The sequence below is a fragment of the Curcuma longa genome, chromosome 19 (genome assembly GCF_044706935.1).
Source record: "Curcuma longa cultivar G26 ecotype Majalengka, Jawa Barat chromosome 19, ITB_CL_G26_1.1, whole genome shotgun sequence".
In the NCBI taxonomy this organism is placed as follows: domain Eukaryota; kingdom Viridiplantae; phylum Streptophyta; class Magnoliopsida; order Zingiberales; family Zingiberaceae; genus Curcuma; species Curcuma longa.
In genome coordinates, this window is record NC_133879.1 from 2,402,897 (window position 1) to 2,419,623 (window position 16,727).

The following is a 16,727-nucleotide window of genomic DNA, read 5'->3' on the forward strand; positions in this document are numbered from 1 at the left end:
AGGACTCACCAGAAAAGAATCTTCTTATTTCAATCAGTCTCAAGTAGTTACAATTGAAACAATCTCAACTGATACCACCAAAATTGTGTTGACATGAGTGCCACATTCACTCGTGCCGGCACATTATCAACATCTGTTGATGGCCAAAACACTGCATTTTTGTCATGCATTATGACTATTGGTGCTTGAAACCACGTTATTACTATTGGCAGAAATTAGCCTCAAAATAGTATTAAGACAACAAAACATCAATGCTAGTTGAAGTTAGTATAACCAGCCTCATAAATCAGAACAGAGCTAACCTCCATCTGTGTATGCTATTTTCCTCAATGATTTTCCAAATTTGTACATTAAAGTTTTGGAACAATCCCTATGAAAGTAATAACCAAACTCAACCAACATAGGTCCAACCCATTAAGGAAAAGGTATATATACAAGAAGAATACACTGATGAAACAACTAAATCTCAAAATGTAGCTATATTTATCAACTACTACACCCAGAAAGAATGTTGCTTCAACGGTAAATGAGAAAAGTTAACAACTCCAATCATGGATTGAAATCTCGAGCCGTATCACGCGATACCAGTAAAAAATTTCGTTCCGCCAACGGACCTGCACCGGCACAGCACTGACATAGGCGTTCCGGCTAGGCATCGCCCGGGCTCGACGACGCCACCAAAGGCGTCGTGCGAGCCCGACGACACCTCTGTGCACAAGTCGCACACGCCCCCGATTGCACGCGTAACCAGTCCTGATTCCTTTTGTTTTTATTTTTTTTTAACTTAGATTTAATAAGATTTTAATAATCAATTCCTAGTTATAGTTGGGGATAATTTAAATAGGCTTTATTAACCCGTAAAATTATTTTATTATTTTTTAAAAATATTTTATTTTTTATTTTTAAATCTTTAGATTAAAGTTTTAATTTTAGTTAATATATTTTATATTTTAAAAATATTGAAACTATACTAGCACGGTACGATACAATACCAAAACTGTATCGTTCTAATCCGGGACCAAAACCTCGACATGGCTCGATATTTTAAATCTTGACTCTAATACGATCACAACCAGCTTCAACAGTTGTAACAGTAGACATAATCAGCATTCTTTTGTTCTACAATTGCCAAATTTCTACTCTGTACTTCTTAATAATAAAAAAAAACATAAAATAGCATAAGCAACAATGAGTGCCAAACATAAGTGAGTACCAAATGGGAGCTCAATTGTCGTAGTTGCTTTAACATGAACCCCATGTTGTTTGCACCGCTCGTTAAGAGCTTTCTCTAAACCCTCGAGATCAGCTTGTATTCTATCAACGCGAACCTATATATGTTTCAAATATATAATTACTATCAGACTGTGTTGGAAACTTTCAAAAGCAAAGCCTACCTGAAGCAGACCGTCAGCACTGCCTCCTTGTTCCATCTTAATTATTGCATTTTGCAATTCTGCCTTCCTTTCCTATAAGATAAAACAAAAACAGATGAATCCCATATGCCACTTAAACATCAACAGAATAAGAGATTGAACAGAAGTTTAAAGGTAAAAATATAAACAAACAAATCCCTGTGATCTTTTCAGTTTTCACGATACCATGATGGTAGGCTGACCTGAATGTCGCGATACTTGGCCTCTTCCAATGCTAGCTTTGAAGCTAACTCTCCAACCTGCTTGTATTTTTCTTCGTACTTTTTGGCCAACAACTCAACCTGGAAAAGAGCATTCAATACAGGAGAAACTAAAGCACAGACAAAAGAAACTGTATGCCTACTTGACGTTAATTTGACACTGTTGACAACACAAACATAAAGATGTAGTGGAAGAAATTGGCAAAAAATATATATACCGGAGTATGATGTCAAGCAATAAAGAGAAAGCAATAGAAACAATACCATGCTGGCAGTGTCCGCCAAAGATGCTAAGTAATCCTAACTCTTCCCTAGCAATGCCAATAAAATAATCACATGCATTTCTAATTTCCAACAGCTAACCACTTTAGCAGGCATTGACAAACACTGTCTAGCATATGATATTCTAGAATAACACAATGTTGAAGATTTAATTTACCAGTGTTTTTCATACAGTTAAGGCCAAGGTCAAGGCCTAAGAATTGATGATTACTATTTCTTTCGAAGTCGCCAATCTTGATCAGAAACCTCAAATGCTTATATTGTGACAATTTCAGAGTCTGATTACAATTTTTCTTATTAAGAAAACAAAAAAAAGCATTGATGCTTGTGCCAATATTCTAAGGCAGTATAGGTGCTGATAATCTCTTGAAAGAGTTATCAAATAATATTTTAATATATGTGCCAACTCCCAAGAAGCTACCTAGAACAAGAACATGTGTTGGTACAAATTAACATGGTTTGTAACTTTGGTCATTGTTAGATGAATCTGAGTTCTGACCAGCATGTTGGCTCCATCTAACTGAAACACAATTTGCCTATCATCACCAAAACCTACTATCTTGCCCAATAACTGAGATCAACACCAATATTTTAAATTTTGCAAATGTTCACATAAGCGGAAAACAAAATATATTTATTTTGGATATTAATAATTATTTATAACTTGTACATGTGCTAACAATTTTTTTTCTTCTTTCTCAATATATTGTTAATTATGCTTCTGATTGAAAATTCTTTAGTTTGGAAAACATGCTTCTATAAGTTTCATAACCATTCCATTTCATTGTTTAGTTTATATTTTTTTTTTAGATTAACATAAAGGATTCAAATTAGAAATGTACACAGATTTGTGATACCTTTAGTGTACTTAGCTTCTGCACCAAACCCATAGGGTAAAGTTTCAGTCTTAAAATCCAGAAATGCAACAAAGAATATGAAAAATAGAAAATTTTACATGCAGATAAAATCATCAAATACTCTCAAGTACAAGCAACTAATAACTAAGTAAAATAGACAATTGTCATACCTCTCGCTTATCAGCAGATGCTCTTTCTGTGATCTCGTTTAGTTTGTTATCACATCTACTCTTATAAAGAACCTAAAACACAAAAGGAACAAATAGAATGATTTGATTGTAGAAAAAATCTTGCTCATATATGCTAAACTAACAAGAAAATGGATAAGATTTCTTAGCAAACTTCATCAATATGGTCATCATGTACAATTACCAAACTTGATTTTTATGCAAATGTGAGAAGGTAAAAATGTATTTGTGTATATATCTATATGATAGCAAGCATTTATTGAATAAGTTTCTAACATTTCTTATGTGATCCAAAGTGCAACATTTCTTCTGTCACACTTAATGATGAAGCACCGAATCGAACCCTCAAAGCACATGAAAAACTAAGAGAAATTTGATGAAACAAAGGAAAAATATCACACAAAAAGAAAGAAAGAAGCTCACAAAGAGATTACAAAAGGGATAATTTTATTAATCATAGCTAAAATCTACATAAAGACAACAACTCTTGTATAGACTCAATGCTTAGGTGGTCCCACTTAGACCACTTTTTAATAGTCCTGTTAATAGGGTTAGATAGCCCCCACTTAGACCCTTTGGTCCACCTAATAGGTACTGCCTGCTTCTAAGTGAGGCAGCCCCATTGGAATTCCACCACCTAAGGTGCTTTTTAAAACTATGATTGTTAATAAAATTAAATAAATAATAATTGTACCAACATTTAAATTTTATTCTCTACCCAAAATGAAATAATTGACATCATGATGCCACGTCGACACATGGTGCCAATAGCACCAATGAGGAGAAGAACGGACCAAGGAGTAGGCTTATGGCTTACCATATAGCCCGCCAAAATGAAGAAAACCCTGTTTCAAATGATATGACCTGCCGAAATAAAGAAGGCCTTATGAACTCACTTCCCTCTCTCTTCCTGTCCTAGTTTTCCTATGCCCATGGCCTACCAGTCGGCTGCTTTTGGCCAAGCCGAGAGGACCCTCCTCTTTTTCCTTTTTCTCCTTCTCTCCTTCCTTTTCAGACACCCACAATCACTAGTTGGCTTCTTCTAGCCGAGCCAAGAGGGACTACCAACCCTCATTTTCCTAGCTTTCTAGTGTCCTTGAATGAGGTTGTTGCTCGCACATTGACCAATTAAAGATAAGAATTGATGAAAAATTATATGATTGATAATGGAGAAATAATTGCTTATTTCGGACGAATCACAATATGTATTCAGGTTCAATTAGCTTGAGCTTTTCGTATTGATGAAATATCTACATATTTCGCCAATCGAGGGAAATGGTAAATATTTTATTATATTTTTGTTTAGGTTAGCATATCTAGTTCAAGATAGGAAAGTAAATTATTGTTTGAGAGTAATAGGTGTCTTGTTTAGAAATTAGGATTATGTCAAGGTAACAAGTTCAAAAATGGATCCATCAACTTTGAATTTAAAGTTTAGTCAATTTCTAGGTTTTATGTTATTATCATATTAGATATTTATTTTGAGTTTTCTAAGTTATTTTTATATTGTATTTGCAAATAAACATTCAAGTGGAGCAAACATTCAAGTGGAGCATAGAGGTGGGTAAATCTTGACTCATATATATATTTCTTTATGCATGAATAAATATAAAATAAATTATATATTATGCTTATATAACTATTTAGAAAAAAATTAAAAAGATATTTAAAATAGTGAAATGGATTTTAAAATAAATTAAACTAAGGGTAAATAAATGATATGCTTTTTATGATATACACATGTGGGTGTTCATATACAAATTAACATAGGAAAGGTTGTTTTAAAAATTAAAATAGATACCTTGATTTGCTCTTCAATTGATACATGTCATTAGATTGTTTTACCTTTCATGCTACTTGTTGACTTAGATTGATACTTGTATTTTATATTGTAAACCTCATACAGACCACATGCTAATAGCAGAACTTAAAATACAAAGTTGATTTAGGTTAGTTGTTTAAATTAACTAATAAGATGTGAGCCCAAACTAAAATAATTACGGTGTAAAGATTTAAAGAAGAACAATAATAAATTTAAAAAGAGAAAACTCTAAACTTAGCCTTATACAAGATACTTAATCGCCCACATAAGGTTGTGGTAGCGAATGGTCACCTGTTGTTATTATCTATTTACACGATGGCACTATATTGTTATATATTAAGGTGAGGGCTTTAGCCCGTATATTTGATGACGTTATTACACTTTGAGGATACTATTATGATACTTTGAGGATACTGACACTAGTGATTCACTTTTTAATGGATTTATTAATAATGATTTTATTCGAGATATATTATTAGTGACAAATTTATTAGTGGAGACTTAAAAGAAAATGAAAATAAATATTTATCTTAATTTGTGATAAAAGATTATGATAATAGTTGTGAATCTAAATGTATCATTATATTTCGTAGAAAAAAATGAATATGCATATAATTTGTTAATTTCTTATTTATCTTGAGTTACTAACAATTTGCATGGCTCTTGGTTTCCTTTTATACATACAGGGCGTTACAATTTTAGTTGGTATCAAAGTCCAATTTGCAATTTATGTGTAGGTTTCTTATTTTTTGTGTTTTGGTTTTCTTTTTTCTTTTGCTTTTATGATTTTCTAAGATAAGAATTTACACGCAAGTCGAGTCGAGGTGTATCTCTAAGTTATACAATTTAGGTTAGGGGTCCTCGTACTTATTATTTAAAAAAAATCCAAGTATGATTTATTATTAAAAACTTTAATCAATTTAGTAAGGTGATACCACAAGGTGGAGCTCCTTGTGGTCATGGTCATAGCCTTTCAAGCAGTCATGCATCTGCTACTCAAGGAGTTGACCAAGGCTTGGATGATGTAGCTATCTTCATCTTGGAGACACTACTGGGAGCTCAACCTAATCACAACTAGATGTGTCGCCTACATTTTACATTCTTCCACGGAGGTGTTGACCCTTGGGAAGCACGTACATGGTTAGAAGACATTGAGTGCACCTTCAAGTATATGTCTTATTTAGATATAGACAAGGTGAAGTTAGCCACCTGCAGAAGAATTTCTTTGGAGATCAGATTATCTCTTGATAGTTATTTATTTGAGAAACAATATTTTCCTGTAGCATTTCTACATTTCTCATTCTCAAAAATACAGAACAGACTTGCAACATATAATGTCTAAATTACGTATTAGTACCTCGCATGAGGCACTTAAGCAAGCTATTTTTATTGATATGACTTAGTGGCAAGTCACCCAAGAGAAGAAAGTTGGTCGACAAACCTAATAGTTGAAGTCGTTAATCAATCTAGTAGTCAAGGTGACTTTACCTAAAGTCATACTAGACTACAAAGGGTAAGACTAGGAAGTCCTCATGGTCACAAAAGGTGGCCAAGATATCTTCACGCCTGCCCCATCTCGGTGGAACCATATATGTGACCCTGCAACTCATCGACCAAATTAAGGTGTTTTAGATATAGTGCATGAAGTCATAAAGTGAAAGTGACTAAATGTCTATTAGATCAAGATATATATTTCTACTGCAAGCTGCCAAGACATATGAGCAAAGACTACACTCTAAGAGCACAGAGTGCATGAAATCATATTAAGGTGTTTTAGGTGTAGTGCACGAAGCTATAAAGTGAAAGTGTTTGAAGTGTCCACTATTTACAGTCCCAAATAAGGCATCAAGATCATTTGACGCATTACCCACCACTTCATCCAAGCAATATCTATCACCTCCACCCCAACACCTCCACCCTGACGGTATTTTCCACATCTATCCGAGGATATCCACTACCTCTGACCTATCTGTCCTTGCAACAACCATATCAGATTCTCTAGAACCATAGTTGAGTTGCATTCAACCAAGAGGGATAGGTTCTGAGTTGTGACATGTGTGCGCCATGAATCGTGAGGAGGCACGAGTCAAAAGCTAAGTTATTCAATGTATTAATTCAGTTTAGAGTATTCTTATTGATATATAAATAGATAGTGGTAACTCACATTTCTTTTTTTCTCGAGTTCGTATACAAGATTAGAAGGTGTCCAACTCCCTGATCTTGTAAATTAACGTTGATGACTCAATCACTCTATTGTGGTGTTGATGTTAAACTGGGAGGTTAAGGGTTGTCTATTGAATTTCGGTGTCAAAGAATCAAGCTACATTTGATAGTCAAGCCCAAGTGGTGACTTCCAAACCCTCAAATTAGCCACTATGGGAGTTTGTTAGATTAGACACCATGGGGTATCAATTATCTCGACACTCTGAGCTCGACAATTGTTAGCTTAGGGATGTAAGGATATCTTGTCCTTAGTAAGTCTTAATGTGGATAGCTGAGTATATCTTTCAATTTTGCTATCCATGTGTTTCCAGAAGAACTACCTAAGTTGTTGTTACAAGTAGAGTTTGTCATTGAGTTACTCCCTAACACAGTTCCAATATCAAAAGCCCCTAGCTTCAAGAGATGCTAAATAAGGGTTTCATCTGCCCTAGTATTCCTCTATGGGGTGCTGCAATTCTTTTTATTAAGAAGAATGATGAATCTTTGAGACTCTGCATTAACTATAGACAACTAAATGTTGTGACTACAAGTTGTCTTGTTTAATCAACTTAGGAGTACTTGTGTGTACTCAAAGATCGACCTAAGATCATGCTATCACCAACTGAGAGTTAGAAATGCAGTATCACCGAGGGTTAGCAATACAAATGTTTAGAAGATGGTTTTTAAAACTTATTATGGACATGAATTTTTGGTAATGTCTTTTGGACTCACCAATGGTCTTGCAACCTTTATGGATTCGAAGAATCGAATAATTTTAGAATAATTTTGTGATCGCCTTTATTTATAACATTTTAGTATATTCCTAGTGAGAGGAGCATATGCAGCACCCCATAGTGATTTTGAAGACATTAGGAAAGGAATGGTTATACGCAAAGTATAGTAATGTCTTTTGGCTTAATTATGTAAGAGTCATGTAGTTTCTAATAGAGGCATTTCAATAATCCCACAAAAGATTAAAGCAATTATAACATGGGAATAGCCAAATTCATTGCATGAGATTCACGGTCATCATGGGCTCACTAGTTATTATCGAAGATTTCTCAAAGGATTTTCCAACGAGGATTAAGTTTACTTGGAATGAGGCTTGTGAAGCAAGCTTTTAGGAGTTCAAATAGAGATTAGTGAGTGCTCTAGTGTTAGTTATCCTTTATAGAGAGGATGGATTCATTCTTTATGCAAATGCATCTATTAAAGGATTAGGTGCAACACTAATGCAACATGATTAAATGGTAGCTTATGCTTCCCACTAATCACAAGAAGAATTGTCCTATTCATGATTCGGAGTTAGCAGCTATTATTTTTGCCCTTACAATTTGGAGACACAATCTCTACGCAGCATGGTTTAAAATTTAGTATTGTACCGAGCAAACCAGTCGACACATATTGTTCCTATAAATTATTAAAACTCAATACTACTCGGCATAAGCAATGTCGCTTATGCCGTTGTGTCAATCATGTCAATAAGTATCATTTCATTTCAAAACTTGGCACCCCTTGAAATACTAAAAGGTAACTCTAAATGAATTGAAATAATATTATTATTTTTTTATAGTTTATCTCCATACAAGATAATGTTACCATTTCAAATGGAAAATAAAGTTTGAACTTAAGAATATAGTTTTCTTATCTTCTACTTTTTCTTCATCTCCTTCCACCTTTAATTTTTCATCGGCGCCATACGTCAGAATGTCGACATTATATCAAAACACTATCGTTCAAGTAAACAACCAAAATTTTGGCACAACTCAAGATTTTAAACCTTGCTAATGGAGTTACTTTTAAGATATTCACCAACTATAAAAGCTTGAAGTATTTCATCATACAGAAAGAATAACGCCAAACAAAGGTTATGGATAGCGTTCCTAAAGGCAATATATGTACTATTAACTATCACACTGAGAAAGTTAATATAGTGATAGATGCACTAAGCAAGGGCAGTATTGGCATGCCACAAGGTAATACTGAGTTAGTTTTGCAAACATAAATTTGGTTGAAGTGGGGAAAACATAATGAGAAATATTGGTATTCTTGATTACACAATCCCCACTAGTCGAGTATACTAAGGGAAATCAAAGATTAGTAGATAGTGAGCTACATTCAAGTTCGAAACTACGGTTTTCTTGTTATATGGATGGATATCTTCGATTTCAAAGCAACTTGTGCATTCCTGAAGAGGAAGACGTCCTTCAAGAAGCACAGAAATTTCCAATTCATCTTGGTGGCACACAGATGTATCGAGATTTAAAGCAATAATACTGGTAGAAAAGTATGAAAAGAGACATTACAAACCTTGCAGCCCAATGTCTAATTTGCGAACAAATTAAGACAGAACACTTGAAACAGACTAGGTTGGTTTCGAAGATTGTAGTGCCAGAATATAAGTGAGAGCATGTTCCTATGGACTTTGTTACTGAAGGCTAAAAAGGAACATGATTCGATTTGGATGATCATTGATCAATTGACCAAATTAGCTCATTTCATGCCTACTCGTAGGATGGATCCTTTAGACAGTCTAGTGGAGTTGTATTTCAAAGAGATCACCTCGTAGGATGGATCCTTTAGACTGTCTAGTGGAGTTGTATTTCAAAGAGATCAGTAGACTCCATGGCATTCCCCTGAATATCATTTCTAATCCAGACCCATGCTCTACTTCAAGGTTCTATCAGAGTTTCCAGAAGGTATGGATACTGAGCTCCATTCTAGCACTGCTTTTCATCCTCAAACTCATGGGCAGTCAAAGTGCATTATCTAAATTTTGAATGATCTTTTAAGACAGTGAGTCTCAGAAGAGATCTAATCTTTTATTTGTATCTGCATACTCTTCAGCAGAAGAACTGGGAAGAAGCAGCTTCCCCCAGATATAGCTGAGAACACAAGAGTCTGCAGGATTCCACCCAGATGATCTGAGGTACAGTGACAGATGGAATCATGATACTGAAATCACAAGACAAACAAACAGAAAGCAGCAATCAATCTGGCACAAACAGAAGCTTTGTTGAGAGAGATCTGGAAATAAACAATGCAGAAAGTAATCTGATAATATGGTCTCTATGAAGGTGACAAGGTCACAGAACATAAAGACAAATTGAGGAGAAAATACAGATAAAGGAAGCCCTGATACCATGATAAATTTAGGGAAAGTAAGGGAAAGTATTAGGATTCTCACATTAGGTAGTCCCCTCTACCATGTATATATGTATTACCATTACTGTCATTTTATATTTACACCTCTATGATCTGTATGTTTATGATCAAGTCCTATTCTATTCACAAATAGGTTGTCAACATTATTCTAATCAGATATCACAGTAAATGGTTTCTTAAATAATTTGTTAGTGATTTTATCCAACTATTTGTGGAAAAAGACTCACAAGTTCCTGCATCTTGGTACGATAGAACTCCAGCTTCTCTTTTGAATCAAGGATTTGCTTTTCTGATTGTTGAACCTGAAACAAAGATAAATAAGAAAAACATTTGACGCCTAAAGAGAACTTGCATTTCTGTAAAATCTATGTGACTGTTATAAGATAGCTATTGACATACATACTAAAAAGATTATAAGCAAGATTTTAGTTGAAAAAGTGAAATCCCAAATGGAAAAGAAGTTTAATGTCTAACATAAAAGGAGAGTTTGATGCTTGTCTGTTTCTGATTTATCTCTGACAAATCCAAGTAACCATAAATACAGTTAAAAATAGTCTTACCTTCTCCAACCAATTGTGCATTGCCATTCATTCGCTCCATAAACATATTGATTAATGATAAATGAACCACAACCTCCATTTGCTTGAAGATTATTAAATGCTTGAATATTATGGTTTTAGTATGTAACATGAGAGAATTTATTTCACTGATAAAAATCACTTCATCGAATGAAAAGCTTAACAGACAAAATCAAGCAGCAAGTTAGCCACAAACACATTGTCTGTTAAACCTAAGCTTGACTTGTACACCATTTTGGTATGGTGCTGAGATATGCAGCTTGGCCCATACCAAACTAGTGTATACCACCATTATAGAAGATTATATATAGTCAACGGCTTTCGAATGGACCTACCAGAAATATCCACCATCAGTACTGACTAGAAGCCTGCTACCTCGAAACAATATATCCACATACCAATGGTTCTATGTTGTATGAGTTGAGAAATAATCTTATAATGAGATGGCCTCACCGATTCTTCGTACCATTTAGAAAAGGAAAAACAATTTCTTTTTCTACAAGATTGTCTTACCAAGAAAAGATTTTCAAGAATAATGAAAATGATTGTTTTTTTTATTTTTTAAACAATACAAAAGTCATACTAGGACAAGATATAGTCAAATTAAAAAAGACTTTCAAACACAGATATTACCAATTATGGTGTGTATACTAACTCATGTAGCCTTTAAGAAAGTTACTTCCGTTGCTAGTTAGCATAAAAAAGGAAATGCTTTCAGATCAGAAATTACTTTATTGTCCACATTTGCTGCTTCATTATTCGAGCTCAATGTAGTGTGTCCATCTTTCCCAAGATTTGGCCCTGGTGTTCCTAAGTTTTTCGGCATGAAGTGTCCTGCATTGAAAGCCTGTGAAGGGATAGAATTTGGCATTGAAGGCCTTACTACAGTTGGTATTGGAGGACGATGGCCAGGGTGTCCTTGCTGTGATAATCCTAATGCATAATAGCATTTAGCACAAGATGCCAGGGCATAAAGAGACAAGGGTAACATAAATCAGCACCTGGTTGCCACGTTGGAACACCATAAGCAGATGAAGGCATACCAGCCACACGCAACAGTGTTTCATCATACATAACAGAATTTGGAAGCACAGGCGGAAGAGGATGCCCTTCCCGATATCTTTCCATCAGATAAAGAGAAATACAAAACTCTCTCAAAGAAAGCATGCTATCATTATCTTGGTCAGATAAATCCCACACCTGCTTTAAGACCTCTGACACCCAAAAAGAATAGAAAACATAACCAATAAGCCAAGAGGAGAAAATGCAATTTGATTTAAGTCTACATATTAACTTTTAGTACAATTCTAGAGCATAACGCAAAAAACTAATAAATAAGAGAATTATAAATTAGTATACTAACATTATATGCAGAAAGTAATATAACTGAATACAGGTACCAGACTTTCAGCATATCATTCATTATTAAGAAATGGTACAATCATCCACAGTAAGGCATGAGTCAGACAATACAACAACAAAAAAACAAACTCCAGATGCAGTCCCTCCTCCAATGAAATTCACATGCAGATAAAAAGGTGCTGTTTGCTTGATATTCCAAAGCAACGAACCACAAGCCATCCTTCCCTCCCATCATGTTAAATCAAGGATCTCCAAGAAAATATAAAGAATACTGATTGTTATAGCAAAGTCTAAGAAGGCCCATTTAGGTGAGATTCAAATTTTTGTAAATCAAAGTTCAAAATTTTGATCTCTGCCGAAGTTTTGATCTTTGACTGGAACGATACTAATTCGGTATCGTGTTGATGTTTCAATGCATAATGTTGATAATGGATTGGAGTTAAAGGAAGGAAATGAAGCATAGGAGGGAGACATTGCCTATATCAAGCATGATTGTAAATCTTGTACCATGCAAGACGAAATGGTCGAAACATATCATTTCGGTAAATTATTGAAACTCGATATCACTCAACACACACAATGGCTCCTTCCATTGCTTCATCTCTTTCCTCCTTTAACCTCTCATTTGTCACCAACATAGTGCATCAAAGCATTGGCACGATACTAAAACTAGATCTTTCCAATCAAAGATCGAAATTACGGCACGAATTAAGATTGTGAATCTTAGCGTCCAGTGGTATCGAGTTTTGATGATTTACCTAAATGATATATTTCAACCATTTCGCCAAACACAGTACGATATTTTAAACCATGCTCTAAATAGTACAAGAAAAGTTAAGGCATACATATGAAAGCACAGGATGCAATTAAAACTATGAAGCTCAAGTTGGATGTTATCATAGAGTAATCAAGTCAATAAACATAAATCATGGAAATTAAAACAAAACAGCAATAACAATAACAACAACAATCAAATTTTATCCCACTACATGAGAACGGCTATATGGATCCTTTTACGTCATTGGACTCTATCTCCTACTATATCATCACTTATATCTAAATAAATGTTATCTTGTTTTATTGTTACTAGCCAAGTCTTTTTTGTTTTTTTCTTCCTTGTTTGATGTGCATATTTGTCATAGTTTCACATCACCTAACTGGAGTATTTATTTATCATCGTACATGTTCATATCATCTTAAATGTGTCTCCCGTAATTTTTCTTCAATAAGCGCAACCCCAACTTTCTCTCTAATATTTTCATTTCTTATCATATTCATCCTTATATGTTCGTACATCTACCTTAACATCCTCATCTCTACAACTCTCATATTTTGCTCATATGCTCGAGTCATAGTCTAACATTCAACTCCATATAACATAACAGGTCTAACCGTCATTTTGTAAAACTTTCTTTTAAATTTTAAAGGTACTTTACGATCACAAAGCACACCTAACATTCTTCTCCATTTCAACCACCCCTATATAAGACATTTCTCACCTTTTGCAAAAATGATTTTAAATATTTAAAGCTCTCAGTTATACATAACTGATTATCTCCTATCTTAACAATTGTCTCAGTACGTCTAATATTACTAAACTTAAATTCCATATATTCTATCCTTACTAAAACCTATCACTTCTAGTGTTTCCCATCAAGATTCAAGTGTAGTACTCTTTCACGTGTCTCATCTATCAATACAATATCATCTGCAAATAGCATTCACTATGGTACTGTATCTTAATGAGTTCATCCATGATTAGTATAAAAAGATAGAGACTTAGAGATGATCTTTGATGTAACTCTATCTTTATAGGAAATGTTTCGACTAATCCATCTGAAATCTTCACTCTTATCATTACAAAAGTGTGATTAAAAAATTGAGTATATTTTCTAACAACAAATATGTTCTTCATCTCAAGAACTTTGATAACTTGTTGATTATTTCATTAGCTCATTCCACTAGAATACTTGTAGTACAATCTTAAGAAGTGATCTGATAATTACCTCTAGGGAGTTTCCAACTCAAGAAAAGGTTTCGTGCCTGTTCACCTGTAATTTTTCCATCTCTATCCTTGTCTACATTGACAAATACATTTGTGTACTTCTTAATATCAGCTTGACTTATCTTTGGCCATGCCTGATTTGAAGCAGAATTAGTAGGCAATGATGGACTGGTTTTCAGGTTATCAGATTGATTTTGCTTTACACTTATTTGACTTTGTTGCAGCTGACTTCCAGCAGGAAGAACTGACCGAACAATTTGAGTAGGATCAAGTTGACCAGGCCTACTAGAACTTTGAGGACCAGAAGCCACTGGGACAATGCTAGATAGATTCACCTCAGCATGTGATTTTGCCTGTGAAGTTGCAGAAAAAAGATCCCCTCCAAAAAATGAATTAGAAGATAAATCTTTTCCAGATGCAACAGATGACTTCAACTGAGTGGGTATAGATGATGGTAAGTTCAGATCATTAGGTTTTGTCGCAATTGAAGGTGTTTGCATCGGTTGTGCTTGTGCATTAGAATGCACTCCTGTTGTACCTGAAAAGGCTAAGCCAAACCCATCCGGAGTTTGAGATGAAATATTTCCCCTAATAGGAGTCTGAGAAGTCACTCCAACCGAAGTTTCACTTGATTTAACAGGAATCCAATCAGTTGACAAGCTTGAGTTTGGCAAACGTGGACTTGCAGCACTACCTCCTATTAATCCTAGATTGCCTGCCTGCAGTTGAGGTGAAGTAGCAGCAGCAGATGCTAGAGGTGGCCTAGTGAAATTGCTATTTGCTGTGGGAAAGAACTGTTGATTCACAACTGCATTTGGTGGAGCCTGTGTTGGCCTGAAGCCAGAATTTTGAGGTGCATTTGGTGTTATGCTGGTAAACTGATTAGAAGGTGGGTACAAAGCATTGGCTCTGACCGCAGATGGAGGTGCAGCTGCAGAATTTATCTGTGGTCCAGATGAAGAAACTGGACTTATCTTTGGAGCAGGAATTTTAGCTGCAGCTGGTCCATATAGTGCTGACTTTACAATTTCCGGTGTTAATTGACGACCACTTTGTGCCACAGTCACAAGTTTCAGGGCATTATAAAATTCTGTTCGGCCAAGGAAACCAGTTCGATTCTGATCAGCATGCATCCATACCTGCATAAAACAAACATAAGAAAGTAGAACAATGAGCAGAGCCCTCAAGTACGGTCATGGTAAGATCCAAAAGGCATGGTTACAAGAAACAACATGTTATCATAGATAAAACTTTTTGTCAAAAAAAAATACGACCGAAAAAAAAAAAAAAAATCAGTCAGAAAAAATAATGTTAGCACAGTCAACTGAACAAGCATAGCAGATTGCCTAAAAGAAGCACAACAGATTGCTTAAAATTTAGGCATGACTCCTGAGGATTTTAATTTAAGCACCTAGGATATTAGGAGCCATACAAATAGCTAAGAGTACCTTGTTCAGAAGCAAGTTTGGAGAGCACATGGGGGATTTACCCAAGTTATAAAGGCAAAATTAACATGTTTTGCTATGAGGAAACAGAGTTCATCATTTAATATCAACTTTTGGCATTAGAAAAAATACAGGCAAATGATCTCATTGCTATATTGTCGTTGGCTATCTGTTTACTTATTCCAATCAACCACTTCCCCTCTCATTGTTTATTTCCCAAATTTATGGAAGAACAAACTTTGACGGGTCAAATGAACTACAAGGCTAAGATCTTAGAACCACGTGAATCTGTATATGATTCAAGGGAATATGTTTAAACACATTCTTGCAAAAAAAATTGGCATGTCAATATTCAATAGTATTTTTTTGTTTTTGTTAATTTTTTGTCAACAACCATGTGCCTTCATTAAATTATCCCCTATCCAAGCAAACCAATAGGAGTCCTAATTATTTCAGGTCCAACCATATGGATCATATCTGCATTTGGACTCTATAAAGGGACAAGGATGTAGAGCAGCTGAGGCAGAAGTATCAATGCCAGAAGAAGAAAAAATTGCAAAAACAGCAGCTTCCAACGAAGAAATAACTATCCAGGCAATAAATTGTTTGCACATTGTGCATGGAAGATATCACATCAGAGTGTGGTTTGTATGTTGTGGGTTATGTTAAGATCCATGAGTGAAACCATTGAAGAACTATATTAATGTAGTGCGCACCGGAGGTCGGTTATGGAGAGAAGTTATTAGGGAGATGGCATCATATCATGTAACTGTAATATATTTACAGAAAAATGAAAAAATGTGATTAACCATTATCTTCTCCAAAAATATCGTGTTATACAACAAAGATCAAGAGGTTATGTTTCTCCCTGAACATGCCTACAAAATTTAAAGTAACTCAATTCCCTTCCTTCCAGAGCAACATAGGGCATAAGGGCTGCCCAGTGAGGAAACTCATCAAGTTCAATGAAGATGAGATTATCTAGTTCCATCAGAACATCAGATTAGCAATGCTAGTGGACAAGATCCTTATTCAAGCTTGCTAAGGTCATCTCAATTTGGTATCAGAGATACACATGGGTGATAATTTTCAGCAAACAGTTGGTTTCATTCTTGAGACAGTATAAAGAAGATCAAACATGAGATCACATTGAAGGCGATGGGATCCTAGCCAAGTTGGATATCATTG

At 34.9% G+C, this 16,727-nt stretch overlaps 1 protein-coding gene across 1 annotated transcript in view; it reads right to left on the reverse strand.

Moving 5' to 3' along the window:
* The window catches only part of LOC141812531 (uncharacterized), a 42,962-nt gene that overhangs the window by 16,289 nt on the left and 9,946 nt on the right, over positions 1 to 16,727 (reverse strand). The window contains exons 2-9 of the mRNA XM_074700521.1: positions 14,096 to 15,233; positions 11,729 to 11,941; positions 11,458 to 11,660; positions 10,377 to 10,451; positions 2,943 to 3,014; positions 1,616 to 1,714; positions 1,395 to 1,466; positions 1,214 to 1,328 (exon numbers count right to left, since the gene is read on the reverse strand). Of these exons, the coding sequence (XP_074556622.1) occupies positions 1,214 to 1,328; positions 1,395 to 1,466; positions 1,616 to 1,714; positions 2,943 to 3,014; positions 10,377 to 10,451; positions 11,458 to 11,660; positions 11,729 to 11,941; positions 14,096 to 15,233 (1,987 nt within the window). The remainder of the gene's footprint in view (positions 1 to 1,213; positions 1,329 to 1,394; positions 1,467 to 1,615; positions 1,715 to 2,942; positions 3,015 to 10,376; positions 10,452 to 11,457; positions 11,661 to 11,728; positions 11,942 to 14,095; positions 15,234 to 16,727) is intronic.